The 19,527-nt window shown below is 34.0% G+C and overlaps 1 protein-coding gene across 3 annotated transcripts in view; it reads right to left on the bottom strand.

The window, feature by feature from the left end:
- Window positions 1-19,527, bottom strand: part of LOC136038798 (low-density lipoprotein receptor-related protein 1-like) — a gene marked incomplete at its 5' end in the record, with an annotated part of 269,617 nt that overhangs the window by 66,385 nt on the left and 183,705 nt on the right. For all 3 annotated transcript variants that reach the window (XM_065722181.1, XM_065722182.1, XM_065722179.1), the window contains 5 exon segments: window positions 707-930; window positions 4,258-4,436; window positions 6,483-6,766; window positions 8,114-8,371; window positions 12,024-12,322. In XM_065722181.1, the coding sequence (XP_065578253.1) occupies window positions 707-930; window positions 4,258-4,436; window positions 6,483-6,766; window positions 8,114-8,371; window positions 12,024-12,322 (1,244 nt within the window).

Here is a 19,527-nt window from a genome sequence, read left to right as displayed (position 1 = left end):
TCAAGCAAACGACACGCAGGTGACAGCTTTTCTTTTTTCTCATTGTTTAACCGCAGTAAATGCAAGAGGTTCTCAAGTCAATAAAAAGTAGGAAGTTCCCATTCTTATCTTTAAACATAGAGGTGGTCAGCATCATTTATCCCAAAGAAAAGCAAAAAAAAACCTCTTTTTTTCCAGTAAATAAGAATTATTTTATCAGGTAACTTGAGTATTTGCTGAAGGTAATAGCAGGTAATCTTTACTGGTAAACTGAGGAAGATAGAGAAAAAAATTATGACACAAACTCAAAAATGTCAAAGATTAGTATTTTATGGAAAAAAAACGAAACAAACCATTAGGTTTTCCAAAATACATATACGAGTAAGCTCTCAATGTTTCCGTCAAGCTGTATGATTCGTCAGTTTTTTGGAAAACAATTCAATTCTCACCACGAAAAAATTATGCTCCCAGGATGAAAATGGAAGATACCACCCCCTGGAGGAGTAGAAAGCGCAAATAATACTTTAAAATACGTTTTACTCCCGGACATGAAGGTTTTGAGAATTTGAACAAGATTCGCGTAAATTTTCCCCAGGGAAATATCATCAAATAGTTCTTGGGATGGGGAGAGAGAAATCCCTTGATGATCTTCCTTTTGCTTTTATGGATGAGACTACCAATTACTTTTTACTGTTATTTATCTATCTAGACAATATAGATGACTTACGTAGCCTGAATCTTTTGATAAGAACTCTTTCAGTGCCATCAGTCCGAACACTTTCTATTGAGCCTGTTTTTGGGTCAGCCCAATATAGACGCCGGCCAGGATAGTCAACTGCTAAGCCAGTTGGCCACAGTAGAGAGGTGTCAACGAGAGTTTTCCTGCCATTACCATCCATAGAGGCCACTTCTATTCGGGCTCTTGCACCAACGTCTGTCCAAAACATCAGCCTGAAATGATATATAAGGAAATAAGAAATAAACTTTTACCAAGAGTCTTTTCAGGAATAATCCGGCAATTTTGGTTTATTCGTTAACGACTTACTGCTATTTATAAAAAAAGAAATGTGATAAAAATAAGTTTATTAAAATTCTCTTCGGGAGTTTTCTAAATTAAGTGTTTACGGGGGGGGGGGTGATGGTTTGGTTAGTCCGTAGACACGCTAGTAATGAAAAGTTATTATTTTCTGGAACTTTTCCTGACTTTTTAAGAAAATAATGTGGGATTTCTTTAGTTCTCATGAGCCTATTTTGAATACGATTTCTCCAATGTAGTAATGTTATAAGACTCAGAAGCTTCAAAATGTACCGCACATTAATATTTACCTTTGCGCATGTGCGTTGAGCTGCTGGAAGGATGCTTCATGTCTTAACTGATAGTTGGGTTAAACTTATTTATAAATATTTTGGTCGATTTATTATCTGCAGCGTGAAGAGTTAGCCTCCTCTTATATTAAATACGAAACTTTTGGTATTTTCTTTGCAAAATGCCTTCTGTTGGTATTTTCATAACAAAATACCTTTTTTCGGCATTTCATAGAAGAATTGAAAAAAAAAACCCTCTAAACATTGAAAGTTAGATATTGTCCCTTTCCCATCCCCCTAAATTTTCGTAAATTAACGCCACTGGACACACTATCTAGTTTTACACGCAAATGTCCTAGATAATCAGTATAAATAATGCTAAGACGAGTTACTCTCATACTGCCAAAGTCTAGCAAGGAGACTACCTTTAAATTCCTTTGCAGGGAGGGTAAAACGTATACGTGTAGACCACAAACTTAGCTTTTCTGTCAGATTGAAGCTACCGAGAGGATCTTTACAATTATAAAACTTATTAATAAAGAAAAAACAAAACAAAAATGCTTTAATGTATCCAAAGACAAAAAGATTTGTTTCCACAAAAGCACAGTTACTTTAAAACTACAGATACTTTACAACAATGATATATAAAACATAAATTAAAAAAAAAGATGAATATACTTATTTACAAAACTAATGACATTTACCTTCTCTCTGTGGTCCATTGCACACTTAATGTAATTTCTTATCTTTAGAATTATTCCAAAATCTCTATCCTTCAAAAGTTTCGACGAATCCAGTTGCATACCTCAACTGATAAATCATTGTGGTACCTCAACTGATAACTCATTGTGGTACCTAAACTGATAACTCATTGTGGTACCTAAACTGATAACTCGTTGTGGTATCTCAACTGATAACTCATTGTGGTACCTAAACTGATAACTCATTGTGGTATCTCAACTGATAACTCATTGTGGTACCTCAACTAAAAACTCATTGTGGTACCTCAACTGATAACTCATTATGGTACCTCAACTGATAACTCATTGTGGTACCTCAACTGATAACTCATTGTGGTACCTAAACTGATAACTCATTGTGGTATCTCAACTGATAACTCATTGTGGTACCTCAACTAAAAACTCATTGTGGTACCTCAACTGATAGCTCATTATGGTACCTCAACTGATAAATCATTGTGGTACCTAAACTGATAACTCATTGTGGTACATCAATCTAAGTGCTATTACTTTAGTTTTTCCCTTCCCTAATCGGTAGTATACTATTAATTGATACACCCTAATTCTCTTAATTAGTAAACCGCCTATCCGTTTATTCCACTTTAAAAATAAATATCCATCCCCCATACTTCCTTGTCAAACAGTTTCTTTGTTCAAAGATGTTAAATTTCACACATCCGTAAATCAAGTGAAAAACGCGAGGAAGATCTGGAGCTAGGTTCACACAGAAATCAAATTTCACCTTTGCGTTTTTTTTTTGTTTTTTTTTTCCTGCTTTTTCTCCCCTTCAGTTTATATGATTTGATAAAAAACGACAAACAAAATACGGAAATTGCACAAATACAAAAATTAAAATAGGTAACCACAACTAGTAAAATACAATGTATTTTTACAGAGAGAAGGACAGCATTTTTATATAGCTAGAGACCTATAATGAGGAGGAGGGAGAGGGGTTATATTCCTAGCCCCTCACTCCCCTTGGGTACGACCTAGCTCAATACTATGTGCAAAAAAATTTAGTCTATATCTAATATATTTTAGGCCTAATTCTATGATCATTCGGAAACATGTCTTTTAATTAGTACAAGTTTTAAGACCTTAGCCCCCACCCTCAGATCGTTTAGACCAGTTCCCACGCATCAAAAAGCTTAAAACCTCAAAGCATCTTTAAACATCTTAAAAGCACCTTAAGGCACTTAAAGAATCAAAAAACAAAGAGCTTAAAGTCATAAAGCATTATCTGAAACTATATAACAGTTAGAGCCAATTTCTAAGAAAAAGGGCTCATGGAGTCTGTTGAATAATATCCTTAAATATCTTTACTCCCTGTGGTAGTTCTAGCATAGGACTGCCGTGGGCCAACGCTCTCTAAGGGATCAGTTGCTTACAGAATGCTGGCCTGTTCCATATTGCCTGTCGCTCTCAGTTGTTTCAATTTCTGAGGAAAAAACGATAGACGATCATCCCCTTAACAATATTTTTAATTTATTCGAAAAAATAAATATTAGAAATATTTAATGTTAATAGCATCAGTAGACTTATAATGTTCTTAATCAGATATATTAATTTTTGAGAAATTATAAGAAAAGTAGAGCAATAAAATGGAAAAAAAAAGCAAGAAAAGAAAGAAAAAGCAAGAAAAAGCAAAGAAAAAGCAAATGGTAAAGGAAAAGCAAGTACATAACAACCATAGCGAGTGTGTAACGAACTGAAACGTCCAGCAGATCCTCCTTATTTTTCTTTCATAGCCTCGCTTATCGAATTCATCATCTCGAAATGCAGCTACACAAGGATGTCTGGCAGTGGTACCAATTCGCAAAATTTGGTGGGGGGGTGTGTGTATTTTTCAAAATCTAGGGAGGGCTATTTTTATTATTTTTCCTTTTTTTTAATAAAAATACCCCAAGAAGGATATTATTCAATGACAAAACTTAGAAAATTATTTTCGAAATCTGTGGGGGTGTTTAGGTGGAGGAGGGGGTGAATGGAGCCCACCTAAGCCCCCCATTTGGCGCCACCGTTGTCTGGAAAACATGTGCTTTAGGGAAAAAAACAGGTGCAATTTGTCCAAAAATTGACTATTCAAGGAGAATCTCACGTATGCTAGAATTATTCTAATTACTTAATCTTTTAAGTCAATTAATAAAAATTGAATAGTTATTCATTAATCAGGGATTAATTAGTAGCATGCACAACCCTGCTGAAGCTAATTCTGCTAATACGAATAGCTTACCCTGACTGAGGGTCCACGACAATATCGTGAGGTTGGTCCAGCCCAACATTAACAATTGTTCGTTTAAGATTTCCGTCAAAGTCAACAACACCAATTTCATCCATACCAGCATCGATGTAATAGACATACTTCCCAATCCAGTCGACACTCAATGCTTTAGGATCCTCTAAATGATTTACCTGGAGAACGTATACGAGTATATGTAATATAATACATAAATATGACATATAATAAAATCTATATAATAAATTAAGATATAATAAAATAAATAAATTGATAAACTAATTAAAATAATATATAAATAAATAAATAAAATATGTAAAACATAATACAAATATATTATAATATCATAATACAGTAAGATATAATATATAAAAATATAAGAGTGTACTAAAACATATTACATGAATTTATTCGGATGGCCAGGGTGACTATGATATTTTTTATCCCTAAACATACAGGGTGGGCCAAAAGTTGGCTTATACTCACATAATTTCCTTCATGTTTTCAATCGAATGCTTCCAAGTCATATTAATACTAAGTTTCCATAATTAGTTTTCGGGACTAATTTAGAACATGTTTGGTGTATCAAATGATTACAGCCTTAAAGGCAAGGCCGTATCAAGAGCGTAGGTGGGTTAGGGGGTTTGACCCCATCCCCCGAAACATTTGTCCGACTTGTAAAACTTAACAAAATACATATAAACAAACCACTGATACATTTTTTTTTTAATAGCTGTGGTTTCATTTCAGAATTTAGCATTTTTTTTTCCATGTTCTAGGGTTAAAAATTTTTTCACAACTACTCGCTTTAGTTGTTTATTGTTCTGTTTATTATCTGTTTACAATATGTTTTTTTTGTCTTTATTATTAGTTTATTATCTGTTTATAACATGTTTATTATTTCGTTTATCACAATGTTTATTACAAACAGATAAAAACCTCTTGTTCACACAATTTACGTTCACAAAATTCACAAATTCACACCAATTTACGCTAAGAGAGCCAGATAAAGGAAATGGTACATAAAAAGTACAAATAATAGCTAGTGACAACACTGCTTGTCTCCCTTTAAGAATCCTAAGTCCTTTCTACTATTTGACGATTTTTAATCTTCATATTCTTTGGGTAAAATATTTATCTCCTTTTGAAGACAATAGCATCTTCTTAGCAGCAGTTGCTTTTGGCAATTAGGGGACAAGAATGAAATTTTTTTGCCTTAAAAAAGTAAAAAATGTTGCGACCAAATAAAACCCTCAGAAACGAATCAAAAAAATTGTGAGCTTATTATGATAAATACCAAGAATCTTCTATGTTTAAAGGACGACTTGCAGCTTATTGAGCTCTTAAGAACCATAAGAAATTATTAAAACGTTTATATCCCTAGGAGCACCTCTGAAACAAAAGGCAGCACATGTTGTGCCCATTTGAAGAAAAAGGTTGGGGAGGGGCAAAATAGGTACAAATACCTATCATTCGATTGCAACACATTTTGTCTATGAAAAATCTTTGAAAAAACAGAATGTTTGCGTCCTTAAACAAAAAAATTCTTTACTAAAAGCAAGTTTGATTTTACTAATAAAAGGCTAAGTTCTTTAGAAGGCTAAAACATTGTTTTCGTTTTCCTGTAAAATTATAACAGTAGAATACCATCACTGTTACGTCTAAAGGTCGTATCAGGATCTTTAGGCGTACAGCGACAATACATACTCTTTGGTTTTGGGTATAGCAATAATTTGGGCCTAAACTCCCTAGATTTTTTGTCTCCTCTCTCTGGATTTTGAAAAATATCTTTAATAGCAGTTTATCATTGAAAATGGATCTTTTTTTATATTTTCATTGAAGAAAATTGAAAGAAAAAACAAAAATAAGTTATCCTGCAGACCTCCCTTTAAAAACTGCTTAGGCAACAGTTTTTGGTAGTTACCTGATACCACCGTTATGTGTAAAAGCGACAATATATACTCTTTAGTTTTTGGCATAATAATGGTTTGGACATGGATCCTTTTTGTCCCCCTCCCCTTGAATTGGAAAAAACCTCTGTGATGATATTTCCATTGATAAATGCCTCATTTTTGTATTTTCATTGTATAAAATTGGAAGAGACAAAAAATTTACCCCTACCCCATATATATTGAAAAATCCATTGGCCCCTCCCCCCTCAATTTTTAGTAATTAACACCACTGTGAGGTTAATGACTAAAAAAGGAAGAAGAAGAACATACCAAGAATTCTGTGTTGGAATTTCTCTTGACCCTCAAAGCCTTCAATTTGTCGTCGAACTTGTCTACACTTTCCGTTCGATCGAGATCATAGCGCACAATACCTTTCGAATGTGCACTAATGTAAAAGAAAGTTATGTGTGATGAATTATAGAAGAAATCAATAGATTCAATGTGAATAGGCTTTTCAATTTGTACGAGTATATCTGATGTAGTGTTGAGTTGTTGATATGGATCGATGCGGCGAAGCCGATTCTCGTTGGCAACAATCACAGACGGCGGCTCACCTAAAAATTAATCATGGTTCATCAATTTTCACACTCTTATATTTTCATTATTATATTTTTGTGGTTCTATATATTTTAAATTAATTTCTGTATATTTTATCCGTCCATTCATATTTTTTATACTCATTGTTTTTCAAATTTTTCAATTATTTTCATTCTATGATTTTATATTTCTATGTACTTTATATTCATTTCTGTATGCTCTATGCATTTGTGTATATTATTTTTTATTTCATTATAATTCACACATCTGTTAAGTACAAAAATCACAACCACGAATTTATATCTCCTTTAAATCCTATTCGACAATATCCAGAAATTACAATATCTCCCAAAATCATACTGTAGCACTTACTATTACGGATGGAAAACAGTGGCAATATCCTTTTTACCCCGGATATTTCCTTCTCGTTTTGGCTTCTAATATTACTGTTTACCATCAAAAAGTACGAACAACATATAATAGTGGAAACTGGTACTAGTATCAATAAAGAACCTACCAACGCCATCTAGTGTTTAGGCGTTTTTTCCGTGTAATAATAAAAATTAATAATTTGATTACTGTAATTGGTGCAATTAGGGTAGTAATAAATGTCTGATCTCAGTTCCTGAGAGAAAAACGATTACGAAGCTTGAAAAAGTGCCAAGTGACGACAAATTCTAGGGATATATATATATATATATATATATATATATACATATATATATATATATATATATATATATATATATATATATATATATATATATATATATATATATATATATATATATATACGTTTAAAGAAACTAAATGTGCGATGCAATCTTAAACTAATGGACCCTTGGACCCTACATTGCATATTTTTATACATACAAAGCACATAACAATATAAGAAACATCTTATTAGAAATATATATAAAGCAATAATATAAGAAACAGACTGGTCAGTTTTCTTTTGTAAAAAAAGGTAGAACGACAAAACCCGTATGATTTTCATCATAGTGATGCGATCGGTTCACGAGAATCAAAGGCCCGACCTGTCTCCACACGTAGAAAGGGTCATCAAATAGTTTTTAAATCATGCTCTTTCGATTAGTTCCCAAGCCAATTTTCCACAAAAATCAAATTACCACAACTAAATTTCACATAATTACTTGGAATACTATCAATATTTGAATTTCTTTATCCAACTGTTACAAAATAATAATCACTAACCGTTTCAAATTGTAACTAATTGACTTGCAAACGACTGATATGAGTGGAAAAATGAAATCAATTCATTGAGTTACCATTTTGCAGTCTAGTAGCGTCTTTTTCTATAATATTGGATTTGTAATATAAATAAATCATATAATTCAACTAACCATTCGCTACACAGGATTTAATTTTGCTATCACTGTGCGAGTAGCCGGATGCACAGTGGCATGTGTGATTAGAACCCTTCTTTTCCACACACAGTTGTGAACAAGCACCAAACTGGCAAGCCCCAAAATCGGGTCGGCAGTCGGATTCATCAGAATTATCGTCACAATCTTGTTGACCATCACAGGCCATTGTGATGCTAATGCAGTGACCCGAGCGACATCTGAACTCATTGGCTTTGCAAACACCATGAGCTTGACCTGTAATAGTATAAGATATTATATCATTGTATATATATATATATATATATATATATATATATATATATATATATATATATATATATATATATATATATATATATATATATATATATATATATATATATATATATATATATATATATAGATCCTGACCAGGAAGTAAATATTTAGATATGGAATATGTATGTATATATAGAGAGCTTGCATATATTATAGCCATAGTATAAATGGATAGCTTGACCTGGGATAGTATATAATAACATAGGTTATATAAGCATAGCATATACAATAAAGTCATTAGAATGAATTACTTTCTAGGGAAGTTATCCCTCTAAGTTTCTCTGTTGATTCTTCAAAAGAAGATTAGGCAGTCATCTAAAACTTCGATAAAAATAAGAAAAAAGAAGGGATGATGCGTCATCTGTTTTAGGTATCAAATTCATCTATTACAGATTACAAATGAATGGATTCACCAATCCTTGTCTGAAATATCTAAAATCTAATAATACTGCGAATTTGTATAGCAATTACAGTTTAACATATTTGATATTAGCGATCAACGATCATGACACCCAATCTTCTGACACAAAGACCGCATTTCATTTTAGTTTATATTTTACACTCTTATTAAGGTACATCCCCCCATATTATGAGGTCTAAAACCGCTATTGCTGACGGGGCTAAGCACACATACGGTTTATGACGCATGAATCTCGATGACGCGTAAACTTAACATAGGACATATTTATAAACAGACTAATCAAAGAGCCTGACGAACAACAGGCCTAAGAGGAATCATAGCATATAATTTCCCCAGGACCAGAGGAAAAAATTTTTAGTCTCCTACCTCAAAACGTAAATAATTTCTAAACTACGCATAAGATACTCCATTATCATCAGAGAGAAAAAAAGACATGCTCTATGATTATCGAGAACCAACTGACTGTGTAAGTTATAAAAGACCATCTGACTGTGTAAGTTATAAAAGACTTCCAGAGAATTCATTTGCCTTTAGGTTACAGCTACCTCCTGCATCACACACAGGTCATATTAGTTACATAAACTTACCAATTAGATGGAAAGATAGTCTTTCGTCTAAATTGTCACCACAAGCATAATAAACTATCCCAAGACTGTTTTTTTTTCTCGGAAGTTTTTCAAAGAAACATTTCGTCTCTGTCACTCCTAAAGATCGTATTTGACATTTTAACACTTCTAAGACAATTTCTAAAAACTGACTCCTAAAACTACTCTTATCAGAGGAATCCGCAGCGAATGTAGATTAAGATGATCAAAGTGTGAGTGTACGCTTATTGCTGAACCTCCTAACCTCCCTTGCTGAACCTATTAACCTAACCTTCCTTGGTGAATCTCCTAGCTTAAACTCTGTTGATGATCCTAGCTTGGGGAATGAATAGTTTAGCAATCCTTTTTTGACAAGGATCTCATATGTATGAAAATATGAAACAAAACCTTTAGGCCTAACACCAAAAAATTGTTTAATACAAATTTATAATTTAACACTCATTATTAGTTATTATTGAAGTTGGGTCGAGCATGAGTTGAGTTTTAATTAAGTTGAGCTTAATGAAATTGATTTTTATGAAGTTGAGTTTTGAGTTGAGCATGGACCCTGACCCACCCCTTCGACTATCAAAAATATACAATGTTTTTTTTTTTTTTTTTTTAATGGGTCATTCCATGTAACATCAACCAGGTCAGGCCACTGATGATCTTATATTTTGAGAGGTTAGAATAAATTTTTCACAATATGCCATTCTAAAAATTGTATTGCATAGTTTGCCGTTCTTATACCCTTGGTTCCCATTGCTGGGATTCTTTTTTAACGCAAAACGGCTCACGGATAGCGGATACAGGAAAATCACAAAAGTGTTTACACAGATACAGTTCACTGCAGCCGTGGAAGGGAAAAAATAATATAAGATATTTAAACAGCAAATACATAGGAATAGGCTAAATCAAATTATAGAAGCCCAGAACAATATTCAGAAGGCTAATCTGTGTAAGATTAGGCTAGCTATGCCTAATTAAAAATATAATGCCTATTTTGTAGGTTTATTTCTTTAGAAATATCTCCCCAGGTGCTGAGGATTAAAAGGACATGACCCTCATACTCTTTATGAAACATTAATGGAAAATGTTTTAGTAAAAGTGATTAATTTTTCAGTTACTTGCAATTTATGTTTCTAAAAAGCTTTAAGTTCAGAATAATGGATGCGATTTTCATCGGCTCAGTAGAAATATTTCAACGCAGCCGTTCAACTGTGATGCATAAACTAGCAGCAAAAAGAGGGAAATTTGTTGGTTTACGCAAAAACGACCGTTTTTGCGTGGGGACCCAGGTATAGTTTTATAATTTTGTTTTCTTTATTGGGTCTAATAATTTTTTTTTTTACAAATTTGGCATTTGCAAAGTCAAAACATAAACAGTAGCGTTACTACTTGTATATATTAATTTTTCAGTTCTATTAATTTTATTAATGAATACAAATCAGTTTTCATTCTAAAACCGTACTGTGAGCACTTATCTATTAAACAAATAGCATTCACAATCAGATCATATGGATAAATTGGGGCTCATAAGGAATTATTATGCTATTGAATAATCAAAATTATGCTCTCGTTTGAGTGATACCACAGTATGCACGAGGGTGCCTGATATCGGTGGGGAGTGGAGCCAGTTCATTTTATAGAATTCTGAAGCCTACGTCTTTTTTTGCTGTTCTGGTGATTATTTATGCTTTAGAGGCCTGATATAATTATTTAGCTACTGTTCATGTTGTTGTTGCTGCAAGGTATTGCTGTTGCTACCTGGTGTTGCTGTTGCTACCTGGTGTTGCTGTTGCTACCTGGTGTTCCTGTTGCTACCTGGTGTTAGCCGTGACAGTAAATAACGACCAAAGCGGAGAGATTAATACTCCATAGATTGTTTCGACACGGTCGACGTTTTCTGTGCTTCATAGGGGGATTGGAAGTTGAAATCATCTAGATCTGAGTTTTAAAAGTAACAGTGATATTTCTTTGTTTAAAAGAGAAGCAAAGAAACACTTTTTACTAACTATGACTTTTTGTTCTTTTTTCGAGGGGGGGGGGATCAGATTATTCTTTTGGTTGTTTCAATTTTATGAAATTTCTGGCACAGTACCACATTTTCGTCAGTATTGCCAAGTTGAACCGTTTAAATAAATCAACAAAACTTATTAGTTAGACCTGGGAACGCTTTTCTTCCGTAACAATTCAAGCGTTAACAATTTTTTCATTTCTAGAATAGCTACTTTTTCAAAAGAAAGCTACACATTCTTTAGCTGTACATTTCTGGTTTATTCGAACCCGCGTTTCAAAATATGTAAAATGTTATTTGTTTATTGGAACCCACGTTTTTTTTTTGAATTTCAACCCCAGAACTGCCAAAAGGTGAATAACAGCATATGGAGTTTTTTTGAAAAAACCGAATTCCGATTTTTTCCTGTTGTTTTTTCAAGTGTTCAATTATGTTGTCCAGCCTTTTCAGTTACTCAATTATATCTTCACTTATGTTTTTAGTTTCCACTTAACCAGTTGAAATAATCAGATTTCATTTTGTCCTTCTGGGAACTTTTGGAAAAAACGTTGAGACAAAAACACTTACAAACCGAAGGATCTTCATCTGAGTTGTCACCACAGTCATTAAAACTATCGCAAACTTCTGCTTCAGGAATGCATAGGAAATTTGAGCAGCGGAATTTACCAAGCGGACATGATAAAGTAGAACACAGGGATTTCGCCTCGTCAGATCCATCTTGACAATCATTATCACCGTCACAACGGAACAGCAAAGAGGTGCATTCTCCATTTTTGCATTGGAATTCGTCTGGAGAGCAAGTGGTATTACAATTATGCTCGTCTGACCCGTCAGAACAATCAAGGTCACCGTCACACCGCCACTCACTGAAAAAAAAACATCAACATAGAAACCCGTCGAATAATCTAGATCATTGTTACATCGTGATTCACTTAGAAAAAAAATTGTCTGAATCTAGATCACCATCACATTACGACTCACTGAAAAAAAAAATAAAACATAAAAAATCTGTCTGAATAATATAGATAATCGTCACATCGCCACTCACTGAAAAAAACACACAAAATACATGAAAAACCGTCTGAATAATTTGGATCATTCTCACATCGTCATTCACTTAAAAAAAATCTACATCACCGTCACAATGGCACTCAAAAAAAAAAAAAAAAAAAAAAAAAAAAAAAAAAAAAAAAAAAAAAAAAAAAAAAAAAGTGAATAATCTTGACCGTCATCACATCATCACCCACTGACAAAAATAAAATAATTACGTAAATAACTCCCTACTGGCTATGCATCACAAAATAAAATTTTTTAAGAAGTTATTTTAGGAAAAATTTCATCGCTGTCACTCCTAAAGATCGTATTTGACATTTTAATACTTCTAAGATAATTGCTAATAAGACATTGCTGTCTCCTAAAACTACTCTTCTCAAAGAGATCCACAGAGAAGGTATATGCCTTTCAGGATATGCCTTTCCAAAAATTTGTATTGCGTAGCTTGCCCTTCTTACACCATTGGTTCCCATTGCTGGGATTCACTGCAACCGGGGAAGGGCAAAAAATTTTATAAGATGTTTAAACAGCAAGTACATATGAATAGGCTAAATCAAGTTCTAGAAGCCCAGAACAATATTCAGACGGCTAATCTGTGCAAGATTAGGCTAGCTATGCCTAATTAAAAACATAATTTTTATTTTGTAGGTTTATTTCTTTCAAAAATTCCCCGAAGCGCTGAGGATTAAAATCTTGGATTAAAAAGACATGACTCTCATGCTCTTTATCAAACATTAATGAAAAATTAATGGCTAATCTGTGCAAGATTAGGCTAGCTATGCCTAATTAAAAATATAATGCTTATTTTGTAGTTTATTTCTTTAGAAATATTCCCCCAGAAGCTGAGGATTAAAATCTTGGATTAAAAAAACATGACCCTCATGTTCTTTATAAAACATTAATGGAAATTTTTTAGCAAAAGTGATTAGTTTCTCAGTTACTTGTAATTTATGTTTCTAAAAAGCTTTAAAATCCAGCATAACGGATGCGATTTTCAACGGCTCAGTAGAAGTATTTCAACGCAGCCGTTCAACTGTGATGCTTAAACTAGCAGCTAAAAAGGGGGAAACTTTTTTTTTCATACAAAAACGACCGTCTTTGCGTGAAACCGCATCAGTGGGAATCCAGGAATAGTCTTATATTTTGTTTTTTATTAGGTCTAATATTTTTTTTTTGCAAATTTGGCATTTACAAAGTCAAAACATAAACTATAGCGTTACTACCTTGTATTTCTTAATTTTCAATTCTTTTAATCTTATTAATCAATAAAAAATTAGTTGTCATTCTGGACCCGTACTGTGAGCACCTATCTATTAAATAAATAGCTTTCACTTGGTGTCCCACAGGGATCTGTTATTGGCCAAATTCTCTTCCTTTTGTTTATTAATGATATGCCTAATTACATCCATAATTGTTGTTTAAGTGTTAGTGATATGACTAAAAGTTTCAAGAATGAAACTGTGTCATTATTTGAGGATGACACTATGGTATTCAGCACTGCAAAGACGGAAGAATTACTCCTGACACGAATGAAAGATAATACGGATAGGTTGCATTCTTGGTTGAGGGTAAATAGGCTTAAGATTAATCTTGTTAATTCAAATTATTACGTTTTTCAAGAACTCCTATTTTTTACCCTTGGCTTCATCAAATTGTAACGCATCGTGGAATTTTAAACTGTGTTTTGGGGGTTTATATTTATGAGATTTTATCATTCCAGTGTCATGCACAGTCTGTGAGTAAACTTTGCCACAAACTGTTTGATAGCCAATAAGAAATGAAAGCGAAGAAACTTATACATAGGGCTATTCAACTTATACATAGGAGTAATCTTTGAACCCCAGACCCCTCTCCCCCCAAAAATTTATTGCCCGACTTATAAAAACGTAACAAAATGGATATAAATAATATTCTGATACGTTTTTAAAGTTTTTTTTTTTAATTTAAAACCCTCCCCGAAAAAATAACCCCCTGGAACGAAATCCTAGATACGGTCCAGCTAGTCATTATTGTTGCCTATTGGTTTGATACCAAGCCACCTGAGGCCAACACAACTACGCACGCTCCTCCTCCTTACCAATCTATTCAGAGCCTCCCTCTTTACACCCTCCAAAGAAGTTCCCATTTCCTTTAAATCTTTCTTTACGACATCCTCCCACCCCAGACAAGGACGACATGCTTTCTGTCTAGCTCTAGACGGTTGGTAGACAAAGGACAATCTTCGGCAATCTGTCATCCTTCATCCGCAGAACGTGCCCTATCCATCTCAACCTTTCCTTGATTATAGGAAATGAAACTACCCTCTTCGCCCTGCCATAACATTTTTCTTGTAATAAGGGATCAGTTATGTGGAAATTTTGAATTGAGAGACGTGATGAATAAATTATTATTGTTATTATTATAGCCCTAGAAAGCGGGACTGAACCACACTTTTCCAATATTCTAATCTTGGTTTGCAGACTTATCTTCCTATTCTTCCAAACCTTTTTTAACTGTGAAAAAACACCCTAAGTCTTGGCTATTCTACTTTTAACATCTTCAATGCTCCCACCGTCTTTACTAATAATACTACCAAGGTAAGTGAAGCTGCCCACCTGATCAATCTTTTCGTCAGCCAACGATACCTTTTCCTCTTCACTTATTACTAGCCTTAGTGACTTAGTCTTCTTAACACTAAAATTCAAACCTATTCTAGCACCCTGAACTGGCAAAACCTCTAAAAGTTCATTCATTTTGCTCAAATGTTCATCTAGGAGGCTTAAGTCATCAGCTTAATCTAAGTCTAATCTAATAACCGTAGTCTCCCATCGCCTTTCCTGTGCTGCTTAAGACAAAGTCTAACAAAATGATACATATAAAGGGGGATAGAACACAACCCTGATTAACTCAGAGAAAACAACTAAGGCACTTTTCAATTATTAGTCTAAGAGTGAAAGCTTGGTCGAAACATCCTTTACCTTTTCTAAAATCGCACTGTTCTTCACTTAAAACTTTGTCTACAGCATATCTCAGTCTAAAAAGAACCATATAACTAAGTAATTTGCTACTTACAGACGCCAGACTATTGACTCGAAAATTACGACACTCAAGCGTATCCCCTTTCTTATACAGTGGTTTAATTAAGGTTCTCCTAAGATCGTTTGGTACTTCCCATCTTTCAAAATAATATTCAAAATCTTCAGTAACTTATTTTTAACCTCAGAGCCACCAAATATTTAAGAAACTCATTTACCACACTACAGCACCTGAAGCCGTATTGTTTTTAATCCCTTTAGTACTGTCGCTAATTCTTCCTCACAAAACAAATCGTCCTTCACATTCCAAGTATCACAAACTTTTAATTTTCCTCTATATCTCTTCCTGCAACTGCATTTCGGTTTAACACATTCTCAAAAAGTTCAACCCATCTCTCTGTATCTCATCTCTCTCATCTGTGTCTGTCATCTGTAACTCATCTCTCTGTATTGTGGCCCCGTTCCTATCATTAACTGGTACAAGTCTGGATTGACTACTCCCTCTCAATTTATTAACATGCCAGTACAATGTTTTACTATTATGCCGTCTAGCTCCATCTTCCACTTCCTCGGCAATTTCATGCCTGGCCTCCACTTTACACCTCCTTAGAACATATTTTAATGCTTTCTCCACTTTCTTTACATTCCTTTTGTTTTCATACAATCCATCACTCAGATAATTCTTGTACAAACTCCTTCTCCCTTCTATTAAACATAAAGCTTTTTCACTAATATTCCTAGTTGCAGTCTTAACTTTCTTCCCTAAGACACCATCAGCAACTTCACCAACTGTTTTTCTAAAATTATTCCAACCATTTTCAAATTAATCTTCCGAAATTTCAGTTTTAAATTAACCCTAGACACTACTAGATGTGTCTTTACTTTTAACATCAATAACATCACTCCTATACACCCTAGTATCTTGTATTGATCCTGAACGTCTTCAGTTTACTGTGATATAATCAATAAGGTTTGCTGTCTTACCATCACGTAAATACCATGTCAACTTATGGGCCACTTTATGACCAAATACCGTATTGGTTATAACTAGATTGTTACAGCTACAAAATTGCAGAAGTCTCTAGCCATTACTGTTTTCTTTTACAATATCAAATTTACATAGGCTAGGATTCCATCTATCCCTAATTCTACGGACCTGGGCGTTAAAATCTCCTAGTAAAAACCCCAACTTCATTTGAGTCACTTGAGTATCTCCGTCATTCGGTTCAACAGGAGCATATCGGTTCAACAGGTTCGACAGGAACTACTATAACTGATAGCCTGAAAGTTTTAGTCATAAATGAACAATTAGAATTCTATTGCTAATACATTCCCAACCTAAACAAGGCTTAGCAGCTGCCTTATTCATCATGATCCCTACTGTCTGGCTATGTACCTCAACCTTCCTGCCTGAGTAAACAAATTCCATTAACCTAATTTCATCCTTCCTATCCCTAGGATATGAATTTCTGAAACTCCCAATAAGTCAGTTGGAATCGTCTGAATTCGTCAGTCAAAAAGACTATCGTTTTGACTATTATTGATACCATAGTCAGTTTTTAACGTAGTAATATTCCAAGTTCCAATTTTCAGGTTCTTTAAATCATTGAAGTTATTTTGGCCTCAGGAAAAGATAATGATCCCAGATACAAGTGCAGGAAGGGGATCATCATATTTTCTCAAGTCCACATAGAAGCAGTTAAGCCGGGTTAGAACCGGACAGATAGAAGTCAAAGGGGCCCTCCAGTGTGAATGGAGGGTTTTGCAATCCTGGGCCTATCTCGGTCACAACATGGTTTTCAGCACTTGGCAGTGCTCTTTCAAACAGTTCGTGGTAACGAACTGTAGTAAGGAGCGATCCGGCTCAATAGTAACCAAAACTCTAAAAAATTGAATTTTGATATAAATAGCTACATCAAAAAAATCGCATTTTAATGCTGATTTTAAATATATAAGTTTCATCAAGTTTAGTCTTAGCCATCAAAAGTTACGAGCCTGAGAAAATTTGCCTTATTTAGGAAAATAGGGGAAAACACCCCCTAAAAGTCGTAGGATCTTAACGTAGTTTTTAGTTGTTTTAAAAAGTAGAATTGTGGCAAAGAGTCAAACTTTAGCGTAAAGAGCGTGGGACTGCGGAGGGGACAACCCATTTCATATACGGAGTAATTTCTGTTCGTTTTAAGTTTTAATGTCGCTCCTTACTTTCAGTTAAAAAAACTAGTTTTTTTTATTTAATCTATCAACAGGAGTGGAAACCCTGCTCAGACAGTCCCAAGCATATTACCTCCGACTCATTATATATTCATGCCTAAAAATTTTACGCTACTACGAGGGGGCAACCCATAGTGGATAAATTAGCTAGGAAGAGGTTTTTTAGCCCAAAAGAGCCCGTCAAAATGGACCAAGCCCAGAACAATTATCCATTAATCAGAATCCCGTGCGAATACTGTGTCGTTTACTAGTATATAATTTCCTCGAGGGGGAGCCACTCCTCAAGTGGGAATAGAATTAACCGCAAGCTCCCCAGTCTTGCAGGCACCACAAAAGAGGCGAGGCAGCCCTTTGTAGAGGTCGTTTTTCCAATTAGGCATTAGTTAATAACTCTCATCGGACCCAGCTTTAACAAAAATCCGAAATTTCGGTAAATATTGGCTCTACAGATATTGGAACTTTGTGATATAAAAAAACCAACTGAAGGTCTAAAATTTCATAAGAGAGTGGACTAGAGAAAAAAAGTGCATAAATAGGCAAAATAATCAGAAAAGCATTGAGATTTTGTGTTTGAGCCATGGACTAGCCTAGCCCCCCCCCATCCTTACGCATGTGTCTATGGTAAGACAGAATTCCCTTCAACAAAAAAAAATTCGTGGCTACCGCTTCTTAAAAGTTTATGAAGTAATAAACATAAAAGTTACATAAAATTTGGATAAATATCTAGATCAACAGAATATTCAGATAGCTAAGAAACAGACTTACCTCTAAAATGGGAATTCCATCCTGAATCGAAATTTTTGACATTAATTTTTTATCGCAAATTCGATTTTAACCTGATCTAACCCATCGTTTCTAACCTTACCCTAATATATAGCCCATATTATATATTTCCCACCTATCAATTGATTCTTAATTTTGTTACCCTTGATTCAATTGACGGGTAAACCGGTTTCAACAATATTGAGGCTAACACAGGTATATAAACCGTAGCTAAAATAACAGAAAAAGTTATCATCTTTGAGAGTCCGTAAAGAGCTTAAAATTGAATTTGCGACGGAAATGAATGTCATATTTGGAGTCAAGATGATATTCTAATTCTAGAGGTAAGTTTGTTTCTTAGATATCTGAACACTCAGTTAATGTAGATATTTACCAAAATGCTATGTATCATTCTTTTTCACTCTCTAGCGAAAACTAAAAAATAAATTTGAGCAAAACAGGTCCCTGTGATAAAAATCCATACATTTCTACATCAGAAATTTCTAAAACTACACAGTTACTAGGCTTGCTATATTTTTGCCTTAGCAAAAATTTGTCGTATGAGGAAAAAGCTAATTTCTTTCGTTCGTGTTTGGATCTGGTCAGACTAAACAAAAGAAAGTTCTTTCAACTTTCAACTTTCTTTCAACAATTGATTGTCATGCCAACTCACATTGAAGTTTGCCGAAATTTCAAAAGAAAGAAACAAGAAAGAAGAAAGAACAAACAAGAAAAAATGATCAGTAAATTGTTTGAAAATTGTCTTTTAATCCCTCCCACCGTGAAATGTCAAATGTTTTATGATTCCAATGAGATACTGGATGTTTCATGTGACGACCCTGTTTTTAAATTTATTTCTTGCTCCAAAACAAATATTATTTATTTGTAATAAGTAATAACGCTCATCTGACCCAGGTCTAACAAGAATTGGACTTGAACATTCGCGAAAATATCAGTGAGTTTTTTCTTCAAAAACGTACATAATGTTTCTGCTTGTTATGTTTGGGTGATATATTTATAAAAATATTACT

This window comes from Artemia franciscana, chromosome 18 (genome assembly GCF_032884065.1).
Source record: "Artemia franciscana chromosome 18, ASM3288406v1, whole genome shotgun sequence".
NCBI lineage: Eukaryota > Metazoa > Arthropoda > Branchiopoda > Anostraca > Artemiidae > Artemia > Artemia franciscana.
Note: the sequence above shows the minus strand (reverse complement) of the source record. Positions and strands in the feature narration are given on the sequence as shown.